Source organism: Schistocerca gregaria, chromosome 1 (assembly GCF_023897955.1).
Source record: "Schistocerca gregaria isolate iqSchGreg1 chromosome 1, iqSchGreg1.2, whole genome shotgun sequence".
In the NCBI taxonomy this organism is placed as follows: Eukaryota; Metazoa; Arthropoda; class Insecta; order Orthoptera; family Acrididae; genus Schistocerca; species Schistocerca gregaria.
Genome location: NC_064920.1, coordinates 405,118,982 through 405,141,320, shown reverse-complemented (window position 1 = coordinate 405,141,320; position 22,339 = coordinate 405,118,982). Strand labels below are relative to the sequence as shown.

The window sequence follows — 22,339 nt, the reverse complement described above, 5'->3', positions numbered from 1 at the left end:
TAACCTCAGGTATCCTTGTGTGTGTTTACATGTACATTCATGAATGACATGAAAGCTGATAATCCCTTCTTGTTGTTACATGAGTATTTCATACACAAATATGTTAACTATCATTTGAAATTTTTACTGTGTTCATAACTGCTAACTTTCTATTGGTTTATGAATAATCTAGAAAAATGATTCAACTGTCTCTGAACTACTTCTCATGCCTCTAAATGACTTCTTGCTCCATTTAGTTCATTACCTTTGACATTTTTTCTCTGTATTCATTTTGTTCTGATCAAGCTTCATATATGTAAATGCTACTACACAACCATGCGACTAGCAGAATACTTGGTTTTATGGTTTTGCTTTGTGCTTGCCAAAAATTATTAATCTGGCTTTTAACTAGATGAAGTGTAATATCTTCCACAATTTGTAGTGCCAGTCCAACTGATAACAAGTTCAACAACTATTACTACTCCACCTGCTCCAACCGGGTCAACAGCTGTTGGACATCCTGATAATTATGGTTGCACAATTGATGAGGTGTTCTACTCCGACGGCACCAAGGTATTTACATTTTTGTTAGTTTTTAGAATTAGACATATGACTGTAACTGAATATGAGTTTATGAAATATGTATCTCAGGTAACTACTAATAAAGTAACACAATATGTATAAGCCAAGCTGAAAACAAATTGTTTACGGTATTCAAGCTGTCGAGTCATGTAAAGTGATTCTAACATCCACATATTAGCAAATTGTTCTTAATGTACAATAAAAGTAGAACACACTAATAGTGAGTGTATACACAACATACAAAGTAAATGATAAACACATACAATAAGCATGCTTTCTATCCAGCAAAAGCACTTACTTTTACTCACTTATGAAATTTCTGAATCAGAGATTCTGTCACTATTAACTACTCAGAAAAAAGGTAATAAATGCTAGTAACTTAGACAATGATGGATACACAAGTAGTACAACTAGGAATATCATGAAGAATTGCATCATGACAACAATTAAGCTTAACACAACAGTTTCAGACACTTTTATTACTACAGGTGCCGTACATCTTCGATGGCTTATGGGATACCATTTCTTTCCAATGCATCTTAACAATTCTGGTTTTGGTGAATACACTGTACACTTATAGCACCAAGTATCACTTGCAAAATTATCATTGTCAAGATTACTCAAACATGTATCTTTTTCTTTTTTTAAAATTTCAGATACCGGGGGACCCCACAAAGCCATGTGAACTCTGCTACTGTATTCGCAACCACACAGCATGTGTCATGCAAGAATGCACACTGCATGTCGAGGGTTGCAGGCCTGTGTATGTTGAGGGTGTCTGCTGTCCTGTGAGATATGACTGTGGTGAGTATTAGTCCCATTACTACTAAGTATGGTGTCATCCATTATACAACAGCCTATCTGATTATCTATGCAATCCTTTAAAACACATCAAAACTTATTCCAAGTTCTTCCCAATAAACAAATTATGGAACACTAATGATAATAATCCAAATACTATGCTGGTGGTATGGTGATTTATCACAGATTAAAAATGCCCATAGTAGTTTTAATTGACTTTATCCACATATTTGTTCTAAAAATTCATTCATATTTGCACCACCGTTGCATGTTTGTATCCCTGTTTCAGTTTTAGTTCAGTTAATAGAGACAATTTTGGAGTAGTATCACTCTCTTATAAGTCTTGATTACAAAGTGCTTTATTCTTAAAGGTATTTCCACACTTCATTTATGATGATACAGCAGGCATAACAGCACTGTAAATAACGTTATAATTCTCATGTTTAATCCTGTAACCATTAAAATCCTATATATTTGTAACAAAATTTTCATCATATCCCACACAGTATCTGGAAAAAACGATTAAAAGGTTTAAATGTAAAAACGTATAGTGTTAGTATTGCGTGGCATGAAACTGTGTATTGACTAGGCTTCATTACACTCAAAGCTAACAAGATAAAATAACTATGTGAGCATCACAAACAAAAAGGCAAATACAGCTTGCAAATCATGTGAAGGCTTCTGCACATGTATATCTTCTCACCAAAGAAGTGTAGTTCAGTCTTGAGTATAGCTTCTGTCAGAGTTTTTTTTATGTTTGAAGGTATTGAGAAATATTCAAAGATTTTTTGAGTCTGTGGTGGATCAGTTTTGATTAACATGAGCACATTTCAGCAATGCTTGACAAGATCCCCATATATCACATAAAGGACTACACATGAAATTTGTAGATTATGCTTTTATGGAGGATTCTATTACAGTCCCATATATAAATTTAGTGAAGAAGCCACAGCTATTAATTTAAGGACACTGGGGCTCGTGGTGAAGCTTTCTGATGAGTCACCCAGAAGAAATGGAGTAGATGACTGGTGTAAGTAAAATACTTGATATTCAGTAACCTCTGAAGAGCCAAAGCAATGCCTTGCAGAATGTAAAAGCTGACTCAGTTGACAAAAATAAAAAAATAAATAAAAATAAAAATGTAATAGGAAGGTAAAGTCTGTACATTTTATCATATTTTAGAAGTTTATACATACAAACATTTATCTTACAGATTACCAGGAGTACACGACATCTGCACCGCTACTGGAAACAACATTGCGGCCAACTCCAGGCTTGCTGTTCACAACAACAATGGCTGGCCCACTTGATTGTCGCTATGGAGAAGAGACCTATGCTGATGGTGCACTCATTGAAACAGAAGAACCTTGCCAACACTGTTATTGCATGCGTGGAGACATTGTTTGTGCTGTCCAAGAATGTGGCACACCACTTGAGAGAGAAGCTGGAAACTGTACTGCTTTGCCTCCACAACCTGGACAGTGCTGCCCCCAACAGTATCAGTGTGGTAAGCATGTTAACAAATTGAATGGAAATATTTCAGATTCCGTTATGTAAAGAGACAGTTCCATTAAATGAAGGAAACAAACTAGATTTGCAGACTTCTCCGTGATTAATGTGTATCAAACAAACATGAAATACATTGAAATATTGTATACAAAACATAACATACCCTTGAAATCAGAGACCTAATGTCAAAAGGTATCAAATGTCTAGTACACTACCTATTTTTGAACTTTCTCTTTGAACACTAATGTTTCAATACTATGGACAGTCATTCATTCTACCAGGGAAGTGTAACTTACCCAGACTATGGTAATAACAGAATACATGATTTTCCATGGTCTGTGAAATGATTTTCAACTGAAAATAAATGTAAAATACAAATGCTAACACATCTGCATTTGGATGGACCACAGCCAAAAGGCAATGACCACTTGACATATTGCTTCCTTCAGTTATGCAATAGCTTAAAGATGGCATGCATTTAAAGTATCCTCAAAGAACAAAGCCACACAGGGATAAACAGTACATCAGGAAGGCCAACAAATGTCTCCACACATAGATATCACATGATGGGACATTATCAATAATGTCTCCCATATAGGTGAAACTGTCTCTATTTTCAATACTAAGGGTGATTGATGGAGTTCTCCATTCCTTTTGCTTACCAATTTCGACTTCATTTCATTATAGCTGTTGGATCTAACATCAACAGTCTTGACACTCATGTCTATGGGTACCTCTGCAATTCTTTCCTTTCACTGTTCCTAGAACCATAGTTTCCTTCAATGACTCGTTTCATAATATGTGCCTAACTATTCTACCTCTTCAGATGGTTGTGTACTTTACTTGGCCTTTTCTTTCTCATTAAGTCACTGCAGGGCAAATTCATTTCTTACCTGATCAAACTACCTAATGTTCCACACTTCCTGTAACACAACATTTGCTAGGCTTGACCCTGTTGTCCATCCACGCAGAGCAATGTTCCATACACTGCTTTTCATTAACCTTTCTCATCTCAAATTTCATATTTTTTGTTCTAGCAGCTATTTGTCTTTTAGAAAGTCCTCTTGCCTTGTGCAGTCAGCAATGCTATATATTTTATGATATCCCTTCTTTACTTCCTCCATTTTTCAAGACTGTGAACTGAAGCACTTCTATAAGACTGCCTTGTCCAATATTTAGATATCCAGCATGCCCACCCACTGTATGCACCACTAACTTTGTTTTGATTTTGTTTGTGTGCATATCATAGCCATCATTAGCTAAAGTGCCACTCCATTACATACTCAACTCAATTGCTGTTCACTTTCTATGACTACTAGTGATGGTAACAAACATCTGGTTTTAACAACAGATTGGCTAGTCGACTGTTTTTTGTTCTTTTTTTTTCACTTGAATCAAACAACTGAATGTAACTAGCCTCCTCAGTCATATCAGCTACATGAAAGTTTTCACTTAATGTGAGGCAACTGCCAGATAACAATTAACTGAGACAAGTCTGTGACAGTAATGGCAGTTATATGAATGTTTTCACCCAGTCTCCATGTTTGAGTGATTTCATTTACACACTTTTTCAGCCTTTTTTGGTTACAGATGAGCCATGTCTAGGGCTGCCATCTTTTTAGAGACAAATAACATATTTCAGTGAGATGTGAATAAAAATCTCAGTTCAAAGAATGAAGTATTTTCACAATTTATGTATTTATTCACTTAAATACAAATTGTTCATGTTTCTGGCACTAAAAATATGCATTTCTATTTTTTTTTTTAAATGTTAATAACTGATGCTGCCCTATAAATTTATGTTTGTATAAATGAACAATTACTTTTTTATTTAAGTTTATTGAAGCTCCTCCCCCTCTTCCCCCCTCCCCCTCTCATTCTGTCATCCTGCTGCTTTGTACCCATCACCAACAACCCCAATTCTATTTTGGTAAATGCTGAGGTGATGCAAACAAAAAGTTTATAAGATAGAATGTTTAAATTGTTTGGTGGCTTAATCACTTTCTGTTTAAGCATATACTGTCAGTTGTCGGAAGAATTTTTTCTGCAAGAAATATTTGTCACTTTTCTTTGAATTTCTTTAATTAACATTGCTTCATAATATGATCACTCCTGCAGATAATGTATATCACACTGAATTTATCTTGATGATCACTTTTTAACCAGTCACATGTTTCATCCATTCCCCTGTCAATGAGCACTTTGGCATTCTGATTTGGACACCAAGTTCACTATTTCATAAAAGCAGTATTAATAAAAATGGATGAAAAACTGAACTAAAAACTACTTATTGATGATCAATAAAAAGCAAATATTGGAACAGCAATATGAATGATTCCTCTGAAAACTTAATGCTCCAGATTGTGTCAACTGTTTTCATTTGGTTGCTCCACCAGAATGGTGTCAGTTGGAAAAAAGGACAAGTAGTCAAACCAATATGTAAAGCTACAACAAACTGAATCAGTTGTATTCTTTTCATTTGGTTGCTCCACCAGAATGGTGTCAGTTGGAAAAAAGGACAAGTAGTCAAACCAATATGTAAAGCTACAACAAACTGAATCAGTTGTATTCATTTAGTTGCTCCCACAGACCAATTTCACTCGAAAGAACAAACAAGTAATTCAACTGACACATAAAAATACATCTAAATTACTCAATTTTTTGTCCACGAACCAACTGAGTTAAAACTTTTCTTCCTGTTTTTCCCATCACTGGTGAGTACTGTCATCAGAATACCATATCATGCTGAATTTCTGTCCAAGTAAAATCAAAATAGCCATTTAATTCCATCACTGTTCCTTTTTTTTAAAAAATTAAAGTAGTTTTGTGTTTTTAATTTCATTTTATTTAGATTGCTCTTCACAAAATGGATTACATTTCTCCAAGTATGGGAGTTATTTGTGACTCATCACAAAGTTTAATTTAAATAGTTATTTTTGTGGATTTAATAGGTCAGTCACACGGTGCCTCTAGAATGTGAATTCCACAGTTTCCAGTTGGTTGAGATAAATTTGTCTTCTCTAAAAAGAAGTCTATAGAGGTCACATTTGAATCTACTGTTGATCCACAAACATACATCTAATCCACATCTTAGCTTTTTTTTAAAAAAAATAATAATAAAGTAAAAAAGGAAACAGATTTTCTTCAAGTTCTCTGTATTGTTTCTTCCTTCTCATCTATAAAATGTATCATGTTTTCATTCCTCTTACTGTAAACAAATATTTGCAGTGATATATTAAATATAAATAAATTCAACATTTACCATGCATATAAGATACAAAATTTGTATGGTATTGTGGTTTGCACTAATAAAATGCAGTAATAATATTAGAGAAGGGAAGTGTCTTCTCTAATATTGTTACATTCCATCCTGCATTTTCCATTGTTTGATAAATGCAGTAATAGTCATTATTCACATCTCAGAAACAAATTTACCATGTCAACAATCTTGGAAAATGTTACTGTAAAGATAACACATGGTGTTGCAGACAGAAAGAACGAAAAGTGTGTTACGCATTTAGCTTTCAACCAAAGCCTTCTTCAGAAAGGCAAACACAGACAAGTGGCCACAAGCAAAATCTGTACCAGTCTTTCTATTGTTCATGTCTGCAACATGTGTCACCTTTAAAGTGAGTAGCAATCTATCCTTTTCCTAAAATTGTTTATAATCCAACCTGAGTTTCCGCTGTTTGATTTACACAATTCATGTTGTTAAGATCATTTCATGCAGCCAATTCTGTGTTGCATTTTTGAAATTACATGGCATAGCGTTAAATAACTGTGCATAAGCATAAATATGTACATTTATGTCAATTTTCATATTTATTTCAGATAATGTGACAGTTCCATTTGACATTCTGTCACAAGGAATGGAAACAGCTCAACCATCAAAGTCAACTGACTCAACAAAATCTGATGAACAGGTTTCATTGTCAACTGAAGCTACTGTGGTTCAGCACTCTACTGTGGATAAAGAGGAACATGTCCAGCAGCAAGGAAGTCTTGATGAGGCACAGGAACATCTGAATGAAGTTGAGCAAGGTTTAGAACAACATACGCACTATGAGGATGAAGAGATTGAAAAGGGAACAGAAATAGAGCACATCACAAATCCTGTAGAACATGAGGGACAAGGCACAGTTGAGCATTTCACACAAGCTGTAGAACACTTACCAGCAGAGGGCAGTGGGCATATTACATTAGAGAGTGACAGTTCTGTGACTGAAGCTGTCATTGCCTCAAGTGAGAAACAAAGAACAACACTGGAAGGTGCAGAAACTGCTACTGAAAGTCTAACTGAACTCAATGTTGCAAGCATCTCTGAAGGCATTCAAACTATTGAACAGGTACCACAGCAAGAGTTTACTTCTTCTCCAACAGAAAATGGCAATGAAGATGTACATGATGAACAGTCTTTAACAGCTGATGCAGACAACCATCCATCAGTTGCCCAAACAACATTATCAGGAGAATCTGCAAGTTCTAGCAGCATTGGTGAACTTCCAGAAGGTCAAGTGACAACTGAACAAAATGCACCTGATATTGTTACTCTGAAAGATGAAATAGGCTTTACTCACAAGAGCACTTCCACAACTCAGACAGTGAGCGATACAGATGAGGAAAGTGAACCTGTCACACATGAAATCATAGCAGCAGAAAGTGATTCCACAGAAAAAGTGGAACAACAAGATCTCACACCACCTTCCTCGCAGTCCTCTCCAGCCAATGAATTCATTACTTCAGCAGCTGAAATTCAATCCTCCACAGATAAGACTGAAGAATCTGCTTCTGTTGAAAATATTCCTGATTCTCTTGAACCATCAGAAGGTGAGGAAGCAATATCACATGTTACAGACACACAAATACACGAAGATGAACACACTGTTGCAACTCCAGTAAGAACGTCAATTGTACCTGAAACAGGTGGAATCACAATACCAGTACAGGATGTCGAAGGTGAAATTGTAACTGAAGGTCTAGAGCCAACTGATTTTGAGTCAGGCGATAGAGTAACTGTCACTGAAAGCACACAAGAGCATGTCACAAATGGGCCAGTAGTAGAGATCTCACCTGAAACAGACAAGATTGATGAAGTATCTCATGAACAGTCTGTGACAGAGGCCAATGTAGCTGAAGAAGCAGGCCATACACCAAATGATGTACTGAGTGAAGTACATGAAGCAGAACAGCAGACATCTGGTAAACCACCTCAGCTGCCAATGGAAGAGCATGCTACAATTTCTGAAGGATTAGAACTGTCAACAGGAGTAGAATCCATCCATCATACAACAAGTATATCTGATTCCGCAGATTTTGTCTCTGAGTTAGTTACAACTACCAGTCCTAACAAGCAAGAAGAGGGCAGTTTCCAAGCAACGGAAACAGTACTCAATGAAGATACTGATAATGATTTGGATTCAGCAACTAAGGCAGATGAAACAGAACATGTGACAGTGTTGCATGATATCATATCTTCATCAAGTGAAAGTGACACAGGCACTGGTCTCAATGAAGTACTAACCACTGTGCAACCAGCAGTAGATGTCATTGGTATTACCCAAGAAAGCAGCATTGATTCACAGCCAGGTCAAGAAGCAGGTAAGCCAACTGAAGCAAGTGTGGCTGCAATTGGAGAGACAGCAGATGAAAGTGAAACATCTGCCGAAGTAACAGACACCATGGGCACAGTTACAACAAAGCTTGAAACAACAGGGGAGGATATCAAAGAGCAACATGTGACAGCACCCACTGAGCTAAAACCCTCAGCTAGTACAGGAAAAATTGATGAAGAGTTATTAATTACACATCCTCCTGAAACAGCAGAACCTAGCATTTCGAATGAAGTATCTTTTGAATCATCTGGGGATTCAACTGAGGAGTCAGTTCATCATTTAGTAAGTGAAATGAATGGTAAACCTACTGAAATACATACAACACCATCAGAAAGTGCTTTGAACAGCCAGTCATCTCATGAGGAGACCAATGCAATGTCAGAAGAATCTCAACAAGAAGGTTTAGGTGCAACTGAACCTGTGCCACCAAATGAACCAGTAGTAGTGCAACAATCCACTGAATCAGGAGAACTGTTTGAACAAGAAGGCTCCCAAAAGCCAGCTTCTGAGGAAGATGCAGAAGTAGTGACGGGTGGCTCCATTCCATCAGAGGAACATCAAACTGAATCTACTCCACAGGAGACTAATGCAGCTCAAGAAACAGGAACATCTTCTGAAGCCAATCAAAAACCAGGAATGCTGGAGGAAGTAGCAACTGAACAAGCTTCTGTGTCTGAAAGCCTCCATCAAGAGCCTGTGGAGCAACAAGTGATACATGAGCCTACTGAAACTGGCATTGTAGAGCCAAGTACAGGTGGAATTTCTATAATATCTACACCAGGATTTGATGAAATTGAGAATGAGCTATCACAGCAACAAACCCAGAAACCAATTGAAGCAGATGGAAATCAATATACCACAGAAGTCTCAGCACCTGGATTCAGTGACACTGCTTCTGAGCAACAACAACCACAGAAGCCTGCTGAAGATGGAGGACTGCCATCTGCAGAAGGTAGTGCAGTGACTCAAGAAACTGTAACCACAGCACATGATGTTCCTCAGTACCATGAAACTCAGGAGTCAACTGACCCAGAGAAGCAACCAAATGAACTTCCACTGACAACCAGTGGAGTGGGTGGATTTGTACAGGAACTGTCAACAGCTACATCTATCCAAGGCCCAATAGGAATCCCCACAAGTGGACCTCCACATGCACTGATTCCTGGAGAGGGTAAGTTTGATTTGCATTTTAATTTTATTCTTGAATGCAGATAACAAAAGAATCACTTTTTCTTTTACACATGTTCATTCTGAAGTGTAGTTAAAGTACATGGTCACTGTTTTCACTGGGCAGTAGCAAAGTGTGCTTACACACACAGATCTCACAGAATCAAAGTCTTGTGAAACTAGCTTCAAATTGTAATTCACATGGGCCATTAAAAAGTGATTTTAAATACAGGGTGTGTCAAAAATAATCATCTGATTTTTTTTAAAAAAATATGTTATTTGAAATATGTGTGGGTACAACATACTATTGGAAAGAGCAAAATCTTGAGTTTTTCTTAGGGCACAACCACACTGGCATCTGGAAGTGTGGGAATTTTCAAATCAAAGGATTACTGAACGGTGGATCAGACACACTGGATCACATGATTCAGCCTTACATTACTGGCCTCCGAGGTCACTGGACCTGACTGTATGTGATTATTTCTTGTGGGGGTTTATAAAAGACTCTGTTTATGTGTCTCCATTACAAAAAAACAATGAGTGAACTGAGACATTGAATAACAGTAGCTGTGGAAGTTGTAAATCAAGACGTACTCACCACAGTGTGAACAATTTGAATACCACATTGACGTATGCCATGTGTCTCAAAGGGGGGCATATTGAATGCCTATGAAAAGGTATGAAAAAAAAAAGTTTTGAGTTTCCCATTCATCAAAGAACAAAATTCATTGTATATGTTTATTAGTTTAAAAAATTTAGACGTGCAAAATTGGATGATTCTTCTTGATACACCTTATATATTGAAATATGAGGCAGAATTTGTTCCTAGAAAATACCTCAATGAAAAATGATATTGCTTTTCTTCAAGTAAAGAGCAGCTACTGGTTAGGTGTTCATCATTGGGAAAGTATAGTGACTGCTTCATGCCATGCACTTTCACAGTGCAGATCCATACCAGATACCAAGCTCCCCCGATAGTCATCCACTGTAATCGATTGGATGTTACTTAAGAACAGTATACATGAGAAACATTAAGGCTAAGAATGTACCATTATATCATCACTCAGGTTTACAGTAAAAATATGCAGAACTCGTTTGCTTTGAATAAGTTTTTTAGTGCCACTAGGGTATAAGAATAAGTGAGACACTATCAACACGATATTAGGTTTGGCTGCATACAAAAACCAATATTACTTCTGATGTGTGATTTTCATACTTAAAACCTAAATTCTGAGCATCAGCTGAGTCAGTACTTGCAAACTCTTTTGATATGAGAAGCAATATTTGAATCATTTGATGTGAGATTATTATTATTATTATTATTAATATCACTATTATTATTAATATAACTAATACCATACTTTCTTCACAAGTAATCAAATCAGTGTGTGAGTGAGTGAACAATGACAGCCATGATAAGACAGCCAAATTGCAGGAATTATGACTCATTTCTCACCAAATAAAGTCTACATTTTAGTATCAAACAAATGAAGTCACAATCAGATACATCATTAACAAAATTAGTAATGTGCTACTTATAAATATTAAAATAATATTTTGTCATTTTAATTTGCTCTATAATTTATATTTTTATTTTTTTAACAGGTAATTGCCTGGTTGATGGTAAAACATATGCCAATAACTCAGAAATCCCACCTCCAAGCCACTGCCATGTCAGTTGTCATTGTATAAGTAGTATTGTTCACTGTGTCAGTGTGAACTGCCCACCACCTCCAACACATCTCAAAAACTGTACTCCAGTTCGACACAGTGATGATGCATGCTGTCCAACATATACTTGTGGTAAGTGCACATATATTTTATACACAGATACAAAGAAGACTGAAATATCTAAATTGATTTCTTTGGCACCACAGTGACTTAGTACTTGGCTTCATTGTCAATGGAAAGTCACTGGAAAAAGTAATTATACTCCATACATATTGAAGTGCAGTAACTCTACAATGGACTATGAGTGAAAAATGCTTGAAGCTGAAGTTCTTGTACTGTATATATTAGACTCTACAGTAGTTTTCATTGAAAGTTATGTTAAATGCAACCAAGAACAAGATCATGTATGGTGTGTCTCGATAAAGAACAATGAATGGTATTATACTTTGCAATGCAGTCATTCACATGAAGTGCAAACCAAGGAAGCTGATTCTTAGAGAGAATTAATAACAAATCAGATATGGAAATGTGTACTGAACTCTACTGAACTATGAGTATTACAAAGACAAAGGGATAATGGCTAAGCACATGCAACATATCAGAAAACTGCATTAGCGTTGAAGGCCTTTCTCTTTTTCTAATCTTTCTCTCCCATGTACACTTACAAACACAGACACCCAAATATACATTGCTGCGATCATCGCTACACAGACTGTTTATGGACAGTTGTCCAGGGGTAGACAGGGAAGTGGGCAATCTAAGACAACTGGGAAAGAGGAAGACATGCAGAGTAAGAGGATCAGTGAGCTCCATGAAATAAGAGGGCATATCAGTTTCAGTAGCATTGAGGTTAATGGGTTTTGGTTCAGTAAGCAGTTACGTCACTTTTTCATTATTTGATTAAAATACAATAACTTTCCACAAACTGGTAATACATTTTCTTTGCCCAACCTTTATTCAGGCCACCAACAGACTTTCATAAGCACATTACATAACAAAACAAAGATTTACTATGATTCTCATTGAATTTGAAATAAAGAACTTCTCTCTTTCTTGCACAACAACTGTGTTTTGTGAATATGATGTCAAGTAAATAAATAAGTAACTAAAAAACAACAAGCTAACACTTTGCTTGTTTGCTTCTTTCATAAGCCCCAGTCACAGAGTAGAAAGCTGTGGCCTAGGACAGGAAATGCACAGGTTAATGTCTTGAAAGAACCTTCGAACACTTGTTTGTACAGGTACTGCTCTACGCCGTGATTTTTGGTTTGAGCACCGCCATCTTGCATCGAGATTTGTGTTTCCTTAAGCTGAAAATGACCAGATGAGCAATTGCATCTAAATCAAGATACATGCTCCGCAGGCCACCATTTGGTGCATGGCAGTCAGTATGCTGTACCACTACTAGTCATTCCTTTCCTGTTCCAGTCACAAACAGCGTGAGGGGTAAACAACTGTCTATATGCCTCCACCTCCATATGAACCCTACTTTCTCATATCTCATCTTCACGATCATTACACAAAATGTATGTTGGCTGAAGTATAACTGTTCTGCAGTCAGTCACAAATGATGGTTCTCTAAATTGTTTTCAGTATTATTGCTCAAATCATCTCCATAATACTTCCCCATTGTTTAAACCTATCAGTAACAAATCTTGCAGCCACCCCTGAATTGCTTCAATGTCTTTCTTTAATATGACAAGGCACGGATCCTAAACACTAAAGCAGTACTCAAGAACAGATCACACTAGTGTCCTATATGTTGTCTCCTGCAGATGAACGACCCTTCTCCAAAATTCACCCAATAAACTGAAATCAACCATTCATCCTTCCCACCACCATCCGTAAATGCTCGTTCCATTTCTCATCACACTGCAACATTATGACCATATATTTAAATGACATGACTGTGTCAGGCACCACACTACTAATACTGTATCCAGACACTACAGTTTTAGTTTTCCTACTTACCTGCATTTATTAGATTTTCTTCATTTACAGCAAGGTGCCATTCGTCACACCAACTAGAAATTTTGTCTAAGTCATTTTGTATCCTGCTACAATTACTCAACAATAACACCTTACCACACACCACAGCATCTTCAGCAAAGGAGCAGAGACTACTGCCCACCCTGTCCACCAGATTATTTACGTATGTAGAAAATAACAGTGGTCCTATCCCACTTCATGAGGCACTCCTGACAATACACACCTGTCTCTTACGAACACTAGCTGTCAAGGACATTGTACTGCTTTCTATTATTTAAGAAGTCTTCACGCCACTCACATATTCTGGAAACCTATTCCACATGTTCATACCTTTGTTAACAATCTGCAGTGGGACACCATGTCAAATACTTTTCAGGAAGCTATAAAAATGGGATCTGCCTGTTGCCCTTCATCTGTAGTTCAAAATCTGCTGTCCCCTTGCTACGTCCAAATGACATCACTGCTGAGGATAACATGGTGGTTGGTCAGAAGCACATGACACTCAGTATTGCTTAGCAGAGTTGTAATTTGGTTTCCCTGTCCCTATGAAGGCACTGATTACAATGTTCTTCAGAAACAATAAAATTAATTTCTTTCCCCATTCTTGTCCTATCCAAGCATGAGTCCCATATCTAATGGCTTTGTAAGTGGCAGAATACTGAAGTTTTAATTTATGTTTCTTCTACACCAACAGCAATGATTTAATAGTCCTAGGAGTTGATATTGTTTATCACTTCACTTTTAAAATTCCATGTTGCTCAAATAGTCAACAAATTAAAATGGAATCAATACACTGATGAGCTGATGAAAAAGAAGATGCTCTTCCACTTGTTTGTCACTTAGAAAACATTATCTTTACCTGAAGTTTAATTTTTTTTTCGAAATTCTGTTCCTTGCTATATTATAGATAACTGTTTGTGCAAGTATGTATAACACAAAATATCAATACGAATACTGTATTTACATGCTTCTACAACAACATTGCAATTCTTACACGTTCATCCTATAACATTTACTCATAGCAAACAATAAAAGTCATAAAATATGTTTCCTTATGAAATGTTCTTTTATATACCAGAGGTATTTTTTATGGCACCTGCAGGTACAAAAAAGGACAATGAGAATCTCCAGGCATTAAAAACTAAATTGAATTGTTTTATCAGAAATTTGGATTCTTGTTTTGCAAATGCCAGTTAAAATGTATGAAACAATATTTATTATAACTAAGTCCCTATCTTGCTAACTCCATAATGCAGAGATTTCTCCCTCATGATGGAGCTATAAAATGTGATTTGTAAATGAATGTATGAAAAGCTGATTTCCTGTTCCTGGTATTTTAATGTAATATAAATAGGTTGGTTACAGTTCAAAGAACATATACTGAAAATACATAGTTTACAGCATTGAACAAATGCATATCATAAATAAAAAATTGCTCTAATTTATTCTGTATATTGTTGAAACAAACAATACCCCATACCTGACTCTTTGTCAATTTGCCTCATGAATGTAAAAGTGCTTGGAGCCAAAGTATATTGTTATTGCTTGTTACACATCTCTCCATGTTGTAAAGCAATTCTTGAGTCATGGCTTCAAAAGATGGGTGGAAATGGACACTATTTTATAATAAAAATTTTTCACCAAAGAAGAAATTATAGCTCCTGAAAGTAATGTACGAAAGTGGAGATTTATTTTTTGTAGTCGTTGATAGCTGCTACCCATTGCACCAACTATCATTCTTTCAATTTCATTTTCATTGTAATGAATTCAAGAATTTGTGAGCCTTGAAGTACCAGCATATGTTCTGAATCAATAAACCAGCTGACTGAAAGCCACAAAATCATAAAAGTCAGTTATGTGGTATTGTTTCTTTAATGACAATATCTGGTCACAAGGTAAAATTCAAGAAAACAATGACAACCTTGCTCACAGTCATCTGTGACCAATTTTAAAATAAAATGCATAGCTGAAAGCATTTTTTATCTCAAAATAACATTCTAACAAATTCGTCAATTTCACTGATTTTCTACAGTACATTTGCTAGAATCCATATTCAGTAACTATGGTGCTGATGGTATAATTAAAAATTTATGCTTTAATAAATTCTAAATTTTCAGATGTCGAGCATAAAGTAACACTAGTCGCAGACAGCATGGTGGCTGCAACAGGAAGACCAATGGTCAGTAGTGAGACTTCTGCTGCACCTTCTGAAGAACATCAAGAAGATACAAAACCACAAATTACAGATAGTAGTTCTTCACTGGATACTGATCAGGACTCTAATGTAGTTACTGAGGCACATCCAGTCTACCATGGTACAGAAACGGAGGAACAGGAGAACGCAGGAGACACTGTACATGACACCACTGTCACCGAAAAGCCAGAAACTGTTTCTTCTGCACAGGAAGGACACATACCAGCGTCCCCCGAACCTACTGAAACCCAGACAAGTCATGTTCCCAGCTCCGAGAAACCAGCTGATGAACATTTAGTGCAGCAAGAGGAGAAAGATCAACAGAGCACTGAAGTACAGCAAACGGTTCAACCAGTGGAAGATGGACTGGTTGAGGAGCAGGCCCCCAGCGAGGTGAAGCCAGAGGCTACTGAGGCAGTAATTCAGGAAGGAGCTGATACTTTAGAGCATACAGTTAGCCCCTCAGAAAGCCAAAATGCGGATCAACAAGTGACAACAGAAAAAGCATCCACTGAAGATGGCTACGTTCCAACAATTTCTCCTGTTGGAATTTCAGAAACCAAAGAAGACCACACATATACTCCAACTTCAAGTGCTGAAGAAGCTACAACTGTAGTGGTAGAACATTCATCTGGTTCCAGTGATGCAATACCTTCCCCAGGTTCTTCATCAACTGCTCCTGATGCTGTAGGACCACAACAACCAATAGCAGCTGTCACTGAACACACTGACAGTTCTCCAGGTCTTTCCCCATCAGTCATTGATGAACATCATGTAGAACACTTCACTATTTCAACTGACCATATCACACAACCACCAGCTGTTACAGCTTCTGTCGAAGGAAGTGCACATGAAGATCAGTCATCTCAAACTTCTGTTTCAAGTACTGACCAGGTATCTATTTCTAGCCCACATACGGAAGCAGCTGATGCAGAAAGTGTTACCAGTGGGCAAGTTCCTTCTGAAAGTATCCCTGATGCAGAACTTCCATCTGTTGAAACAGTAACAGATAAACAGCAAACTGTTTCAATAATACATAGTGATGTTCCTTCTGTAGCACCACCTGAATCTGATAGTCAGTCAAAGGACCCAACAACAGCATCTTCTGAACAAATGAAACCAGAAGAATTTCTTAACACTGAAAAACCTGATGTATCTAGCAGTAGTCAAGAAAGTTATGAAACAGAAACAGTGACTGCTTCATCATCAAATGATGATGAACACCAAGGTACAACTTCTGTGATACATCATTTACCATCTGAGAAACCTTCTGATCACCAACAACAGGCAGAACATCAGACTGATTTTCCAGCAATAACTGGCTTTGAGGAAACAGTTTTTCCTCAACAGGCAGGAGAAGTAGACTCAGAGGAAGGATCTGGACATGAAGAACCTATTCACCCTGTAGTTACTGAAGCAGCTGAGTTAGAGCAACAGTCATCTTCTCACCCTGAAACTATGGAAGAACACCAACAGACCGTGTCACAAGGATCTTTGCTGTCTGAAGAAGAAACAACTGTACAGAGTGAATCTGAAACCCAGCAATCTCCTGTATTTACTGAGCATGTACCTCCAGTGCAGCCTGTTGGAGAAGAACAAGGAGGAATAGAAGCATCTTCCATTCACCCTGAGACCAGCAAGCCAGACTCTGTTCATCAACATTTGCCTGAACAAGACACAATTCTCACAGGAACATCTGGTGATGTGCACACCACTTCTCCTCTAGAAAGTGATTCTCAGCAGTCTTCTGTTCCAGAGAACCAACTATTTGATAGTGATTTGCCAACAACTCAAAAAAATGAGCAATCCTCACCATCTGTGGAGGTAGTTACTGAACATTTACCACAGCAGCCTGTCATACTGGAAGGAGAAGCTGAATCAAATGAGCAGTCTGTGACTCTACCTACCAGTGACAAAGAGGATAGTACTGTTATACAGGAATCTCTCTTCACAGAACAGGAAAAGCAGACTGAAAAACACCCTGAAGAAATGCAGACAGTTTCCCCAATTGATGATATTGCTCAACAAGAATTGGTTTCTCAGCAGCCTGTACAGCAGCCATCTGACACAGAAGAAACAGCAGAACAGCAGACACATGCCCCCGTAGCTGCTTCACAGCAGCCTGATACAATAATGCAGGAGGAGGTTGATGATATTGCTCAACAAGAATTGGTTTCTCAGCAGCCTGTACAGAAGCCATCTGACACAGAAGAAACAGCAGAACAGCAGACACTTGCACCCGTAGCTGCTTCACAGCAGCCTGATACAGTAATGCAGGAGGAGGTTGATGATATTGCTCAACAAGAATTGGTTTCTCAGCAGCCTGTACAGCAGCCATCTGACACAGAAGAAACAGCAGAACAGCAGACACTTGCACCCGTAGCTGCTTCACAGCAGCCTGATACAGTAATGCAGGAGGAGGTTGATGATATTGATCAACAAGAATTGGTTTCTCAGCAGCCTGTACAGCAGCCATCTGACACAGAAGAAACAGCAGAACAGCAGACACTTGCACCTGTAGCTGCTTCACAGCAGCCTGATACAGTAATGCAGGAGGAGGTTGATGATATTGCTCAACAAGAATTGGTTTCTCAGCAGCCTGTACAGCAGCCGTCTGACACAGAAGAAACAGCAGAACAGCAGACACTTGCACCCGTAGCTGCTTCACAGCAGCCTGATACAGTAATGCAGGAGGAGGTTGATGATATTGCTCAACAAGAATTGGTTTCTCAGCAGCCTGTACAGCAGCCATCTGACACAGAAGAAACAGCAGAACAGCAGACACTTGCACCCGTAGCTGCTTCACAGCAGCCTGATACAGTAATGCCGGAGGAGGTTGATGATATTGATCAACAAGAATTGGTTTCTCAGCAGCCTGTACAGCAGCCATCTGACACAGAAGAAATAGCAGAACAGCAGACATTTGCACCCATAGCTGCTTCACAGCAGCCTGATACAGTAATGCAGGAGGAGGTTACAGACAGGATTCCTGATGACAAACAGCCATTGTCCCCTACAGAAAGTGATGCTCAGCATGTTGTTGCTTCACATCCTCATGAATCTGATGAGGGATCAGGGGCCATGGAAACAGCAGAAATTCAAACATTGTCTCCTATCACAGTGGAAGAAGCATCAAGCACTGTTTCACAAGAATCAGCATTACCTGGAAGTGAAGCTGTTTCAGCTGCAGAAACAGGGCAAGAAGAAGGTTTGGCATCAGAAGAAGAAAAGGAATCTGTTGCTACTCAGCAACCAATACAGGCAGTATCCCAACAAGAATCTGTGTCTGATGATAAGACACCTGACAGCATTACTGAAAATTATGTGGAACAACAGACTTCATTAACAGGGGATGTCAGTTCTCAGCATGACATTATTTCTCAGGAGCCTGTAGTTGACGAACAACATGAACAAACAACATTTGCAGCTGATAGTCATTCAGAACACACACCTGCTCCCTTACAGCCTGTTACAGGTGACAAAACTCCTGACATTCTTGAGCATGAGACTACTACATCTTTAGCTTCTGATACACAAACAACAGTTGTTTCTGTAGAGCCCATATCTTCTGAAGAAGAGGAACTAGATAAGCTGCAGACTCTGCTCCCACCAGGAGAAGACAGTCAACATGTTTCCATACCACACCAGCATGCACCAACTACAGAAGAAATGATTTTGCAGACATCCTCACCAGTATTTGAGGACAAAGAGAGTTCTGCAAGCGTAGTCACTGTTAGTGATGATGACAAGACACCTGGATTTACTGAGGAAACTAGTAAACAGACAGTAGCACCACTAGATCATGATGTGCAACACTCTATGGTCCCTCAAGAGGGTGCACCTGTCACAGAACCTGCAGAACAACAGACTAGATTTACTGCACAGGATGAGATGGTGCACATTGAGAACACACAAAAGCCGTCACTGGATGGTCAGCAGGTCACTGAGGTTTCAGGACTGTCAGACGTAGTAACTAATTTACCTGTAGACGCAGAAACTGAGCAATTCTTGATAGGTGAGGAGGGAATAGAAAAAGTAACAGAAGCTGTGGATGTCCAGACTACTTCACCTACTGATTCAGAAAACAAACAAACTGATGTTCCATCACAGCCTGTTACTATTGAGCAAGTGGCAAATGCAGTAAGTAGTTCAGATGAGGAACACAGCATCCCCTCTGTTATACCTGATATTGAACCAACTCACATATCTCACCCTGAAAGCCAAGTTGGGCATGAAACAATTGTCACAGATGTATTGGATGAACAAAGTACAGCAAGCCCTGAGCAACCTGAAATATCTGAAACACCCACAGTACCAGTTGCAGGTACGGCTGATGAAATACAAGTAACTAACATCCCTGAAGAACATGTATCACATGCTGCTGAAGCAAATGTTGATGATGCAGGAGAAATAAATGTAGACATGCAAACTACAACTTCTCTTGTATCACAGTCTCCTGTAGAGACTGTTTCAACAGTACAAGAATTAGGAGAACTCCACCCCTCAACACCAGAGGAAACAGAAGTCCAGCAGGTCACTACAGCTCAAATACCAGAAACCTCTAGTGAGAAACCTGCTGAACTAGAAGAACCAGAAATACAACATAGTTCTGTGTCATCTGAGACTGGAATTCAGGAAGCAAGTACATTTGGTGAACAGGAAGCATCAGTCATTGAAGACACAGGATCACAAAACACCATTTCTCCTATTGAGTCAGGGGCACACACAGTAAACGTTGATCAGCCAGTCTCTGCACCTGATGTAGAACAAGAGCCGGCATCTCCTTCAGAGCCTGAAATTCAGCAAGCAGCAAACACTGAACAGTCAGTACTGGCAGAAGGTGATAGTTCCTCTGTGGCAGAAACAAGTGTAGAAACTGCCACTTCAGCAGTTCAGCAGCCTACTCCCTCTAAGGAAGAACAGCATTCTTCGGCAGAATCATTGGAACAAACTGCTAGGCCCACAGAGGGTCATGTCCAGGAGGCCACTGCTACAGAAAGCATTTCAGAACAGCTAGCTACATCTGACAAGGACACATCCATTAGTTTCAGCAAACCTGCTGACCAAGAATCTGTGCCTGAAAGTACAGTCACATCAGATGAGCCTCATTTAATTGAGACTGTTGTATCAACAAGTATTCCGGAAGGCTTGGAGTCTCAATCAAGCAGTTCCAAGGCTCCAGATGTGGATCATGGTGTGCACAATACAACTAGTGATTTCGCACAATCTAGTGGTGTGCAGGAAAGTGGCACTGTAACACTGGCAATCATACACCCTTCCCAGGCTCCTATAGAATCAGCAGATCATCATATAGAAATTTCTGAACAGTCTTCCCAAGGTACAGTTACAGAGGCAACAACAGTTCAGCACGAACATACAACTTCAGCTCCTGTTAAGCCACCTGTCCATGAAGAGGAAGAGGAACAAGTAGCCAATAATGTCCATCCTGTGGAAGTTACAGAAGGAAATCAGATTCTTCCTGCCTCTTCTGAACATCCACTGCACACTACAGCACAGCCTGCACCAACTTCTTTGGATCATTCTGATACTAGCCAGGCATCAGCTTCACCATTTCATCCAGATCAGAGGCCTGCTCATTCTTCAACATCACATCCTGCTTACGAACATTTCCCAGAAGATCATACTTTGGCAATTGGTGAAGGAATCGAACACATAACGGAAGCAACGAAACGACCATCACATCATTTTACTACTAGACCACCATTAACTACAGGATCACACCATCATCCAAGTCAACACCCTGAAGATCAATATGAGCAGTTTCCATTTGGAGAAGGACAGTACCCAACAGGAGGTGATACAGATTATGATGATGAAGAACAAGCTGCCTTTGGTCCAGGAACCTGTCGCTATGGGGGAAAGGTCTACGTATCAGCTCAACAAATACCTCGTGATGACCCTTGTGATTTCTGTTTCTGCTTCCGAAGTGATATCATATGTCTTCAACAGAGCTGCCCTCCTCCTATCCCAGGTTGTCACGAAGAGCCAATCCAAGGCTTTTGTTGTCCACGATATGAGTGCCCTGTCTCTATGGCAACTGTTCTGAATGTATCAACAACTACCACCACCACTACTACCACATTGCCACCACATTTCCTAGCGCACCACTACAAGGGTGCAGCCCACAGGACTGGGTGTCAAGTTCAGGGAAGTGCATATCGTGTTGGAGAAGTGGTGCACTCTGCCTCGGGTCCCTGTTTGGAGTGCAGGTGAGACCACCTACTTAAATTATTTATTAAAGTGTTTGGAGGAAAGGGTAGAGAATAATTTGTTGTGATTTATTATATGTCTTTGTAACATTGTTCTTTAACTGCACTGTAAGTATTGTTTGTATTCAAATCAATGTCAACCATCTGATATACTGACAGAGCTAACAGATTATAGGTGTTTGATTCCTTCTTTTTATACAGTAAAGGGACCAAAAAACCATTAGCACCAAACGAAAACTATATAGTGGTCTATTGATTAAACATGACTCTACTTGAGTTATAGTGAAACATTCAATTCATGATCTGTCACAGCTAGATTTCTTAAAAATGGCCATCATGTGCAGTGTTTTAATTATTTCCTTTAGGAATGCATTTACTATTCTTATCTTGCACACTATGAGGAACTGAAGTCAGAGGTTCTGATGTCATTTACATTAACATTAAAATGTGACAACTAAGGAGGTGCAGTTTGAACTAAGTAATTTGGACAGCCTGCTACACAGCACCACAAATTCTGCTCTCAATGACTTCTGAAATGATTTGCAGTCAAATAAAAACAAATATTAAATTATCATGGAACAATAACAAATCTCAGATAAGAAACA

The 22,339-nt window shown here is 38.6% G+C and overlaps 1 protein-coding gene across 6 annotated transcripts in view; it reads left to right on the top strand.

The window, feature by feature from the left end:
• LOC126349427 (mucin-12) overlaps window positions 1-22,339 on the top strand; it is a 244,452-nt gene that overhangs the window by 215,502 nt on the left and 6,611 nt on the right. The window contains exons 7-13 of one of the 6 annotated variants that reach the window (XM_050002433.1): window positions 422-552; window positions 1,218-1,365; window positions 2,576-2,869; window positions 6,703-9,654; window positions 11,256-11,453; window positions 15,428-17,787; window positions 18,340-21,734. In XM_050002433.1, the coding sequence (XP_049858390.1) occupies window positions 422-552; window positions 1,218-1,365; window positions 2,576-2,869; window positions 6,703-9,654; window positions 11,256-11,453; window positions 15,428-17,787; window positions 18,340-21,734 (9,478 nt within the window). Of the gene's footprint in view, window positions 1-421; window positions 553-1,217; window positions 1,366-2,575; window positions 2,870-6,702; window positions 9,655-11,255; window positions 11,454-15,427; window positions 21,735-22,339 lie in introns of all 6 variants that reach the window. The other 5 variants (XM_050002432.1, XM_050002429.1, XM_050002431.1 and 2 more) reach the window with 5 other exon arrangements.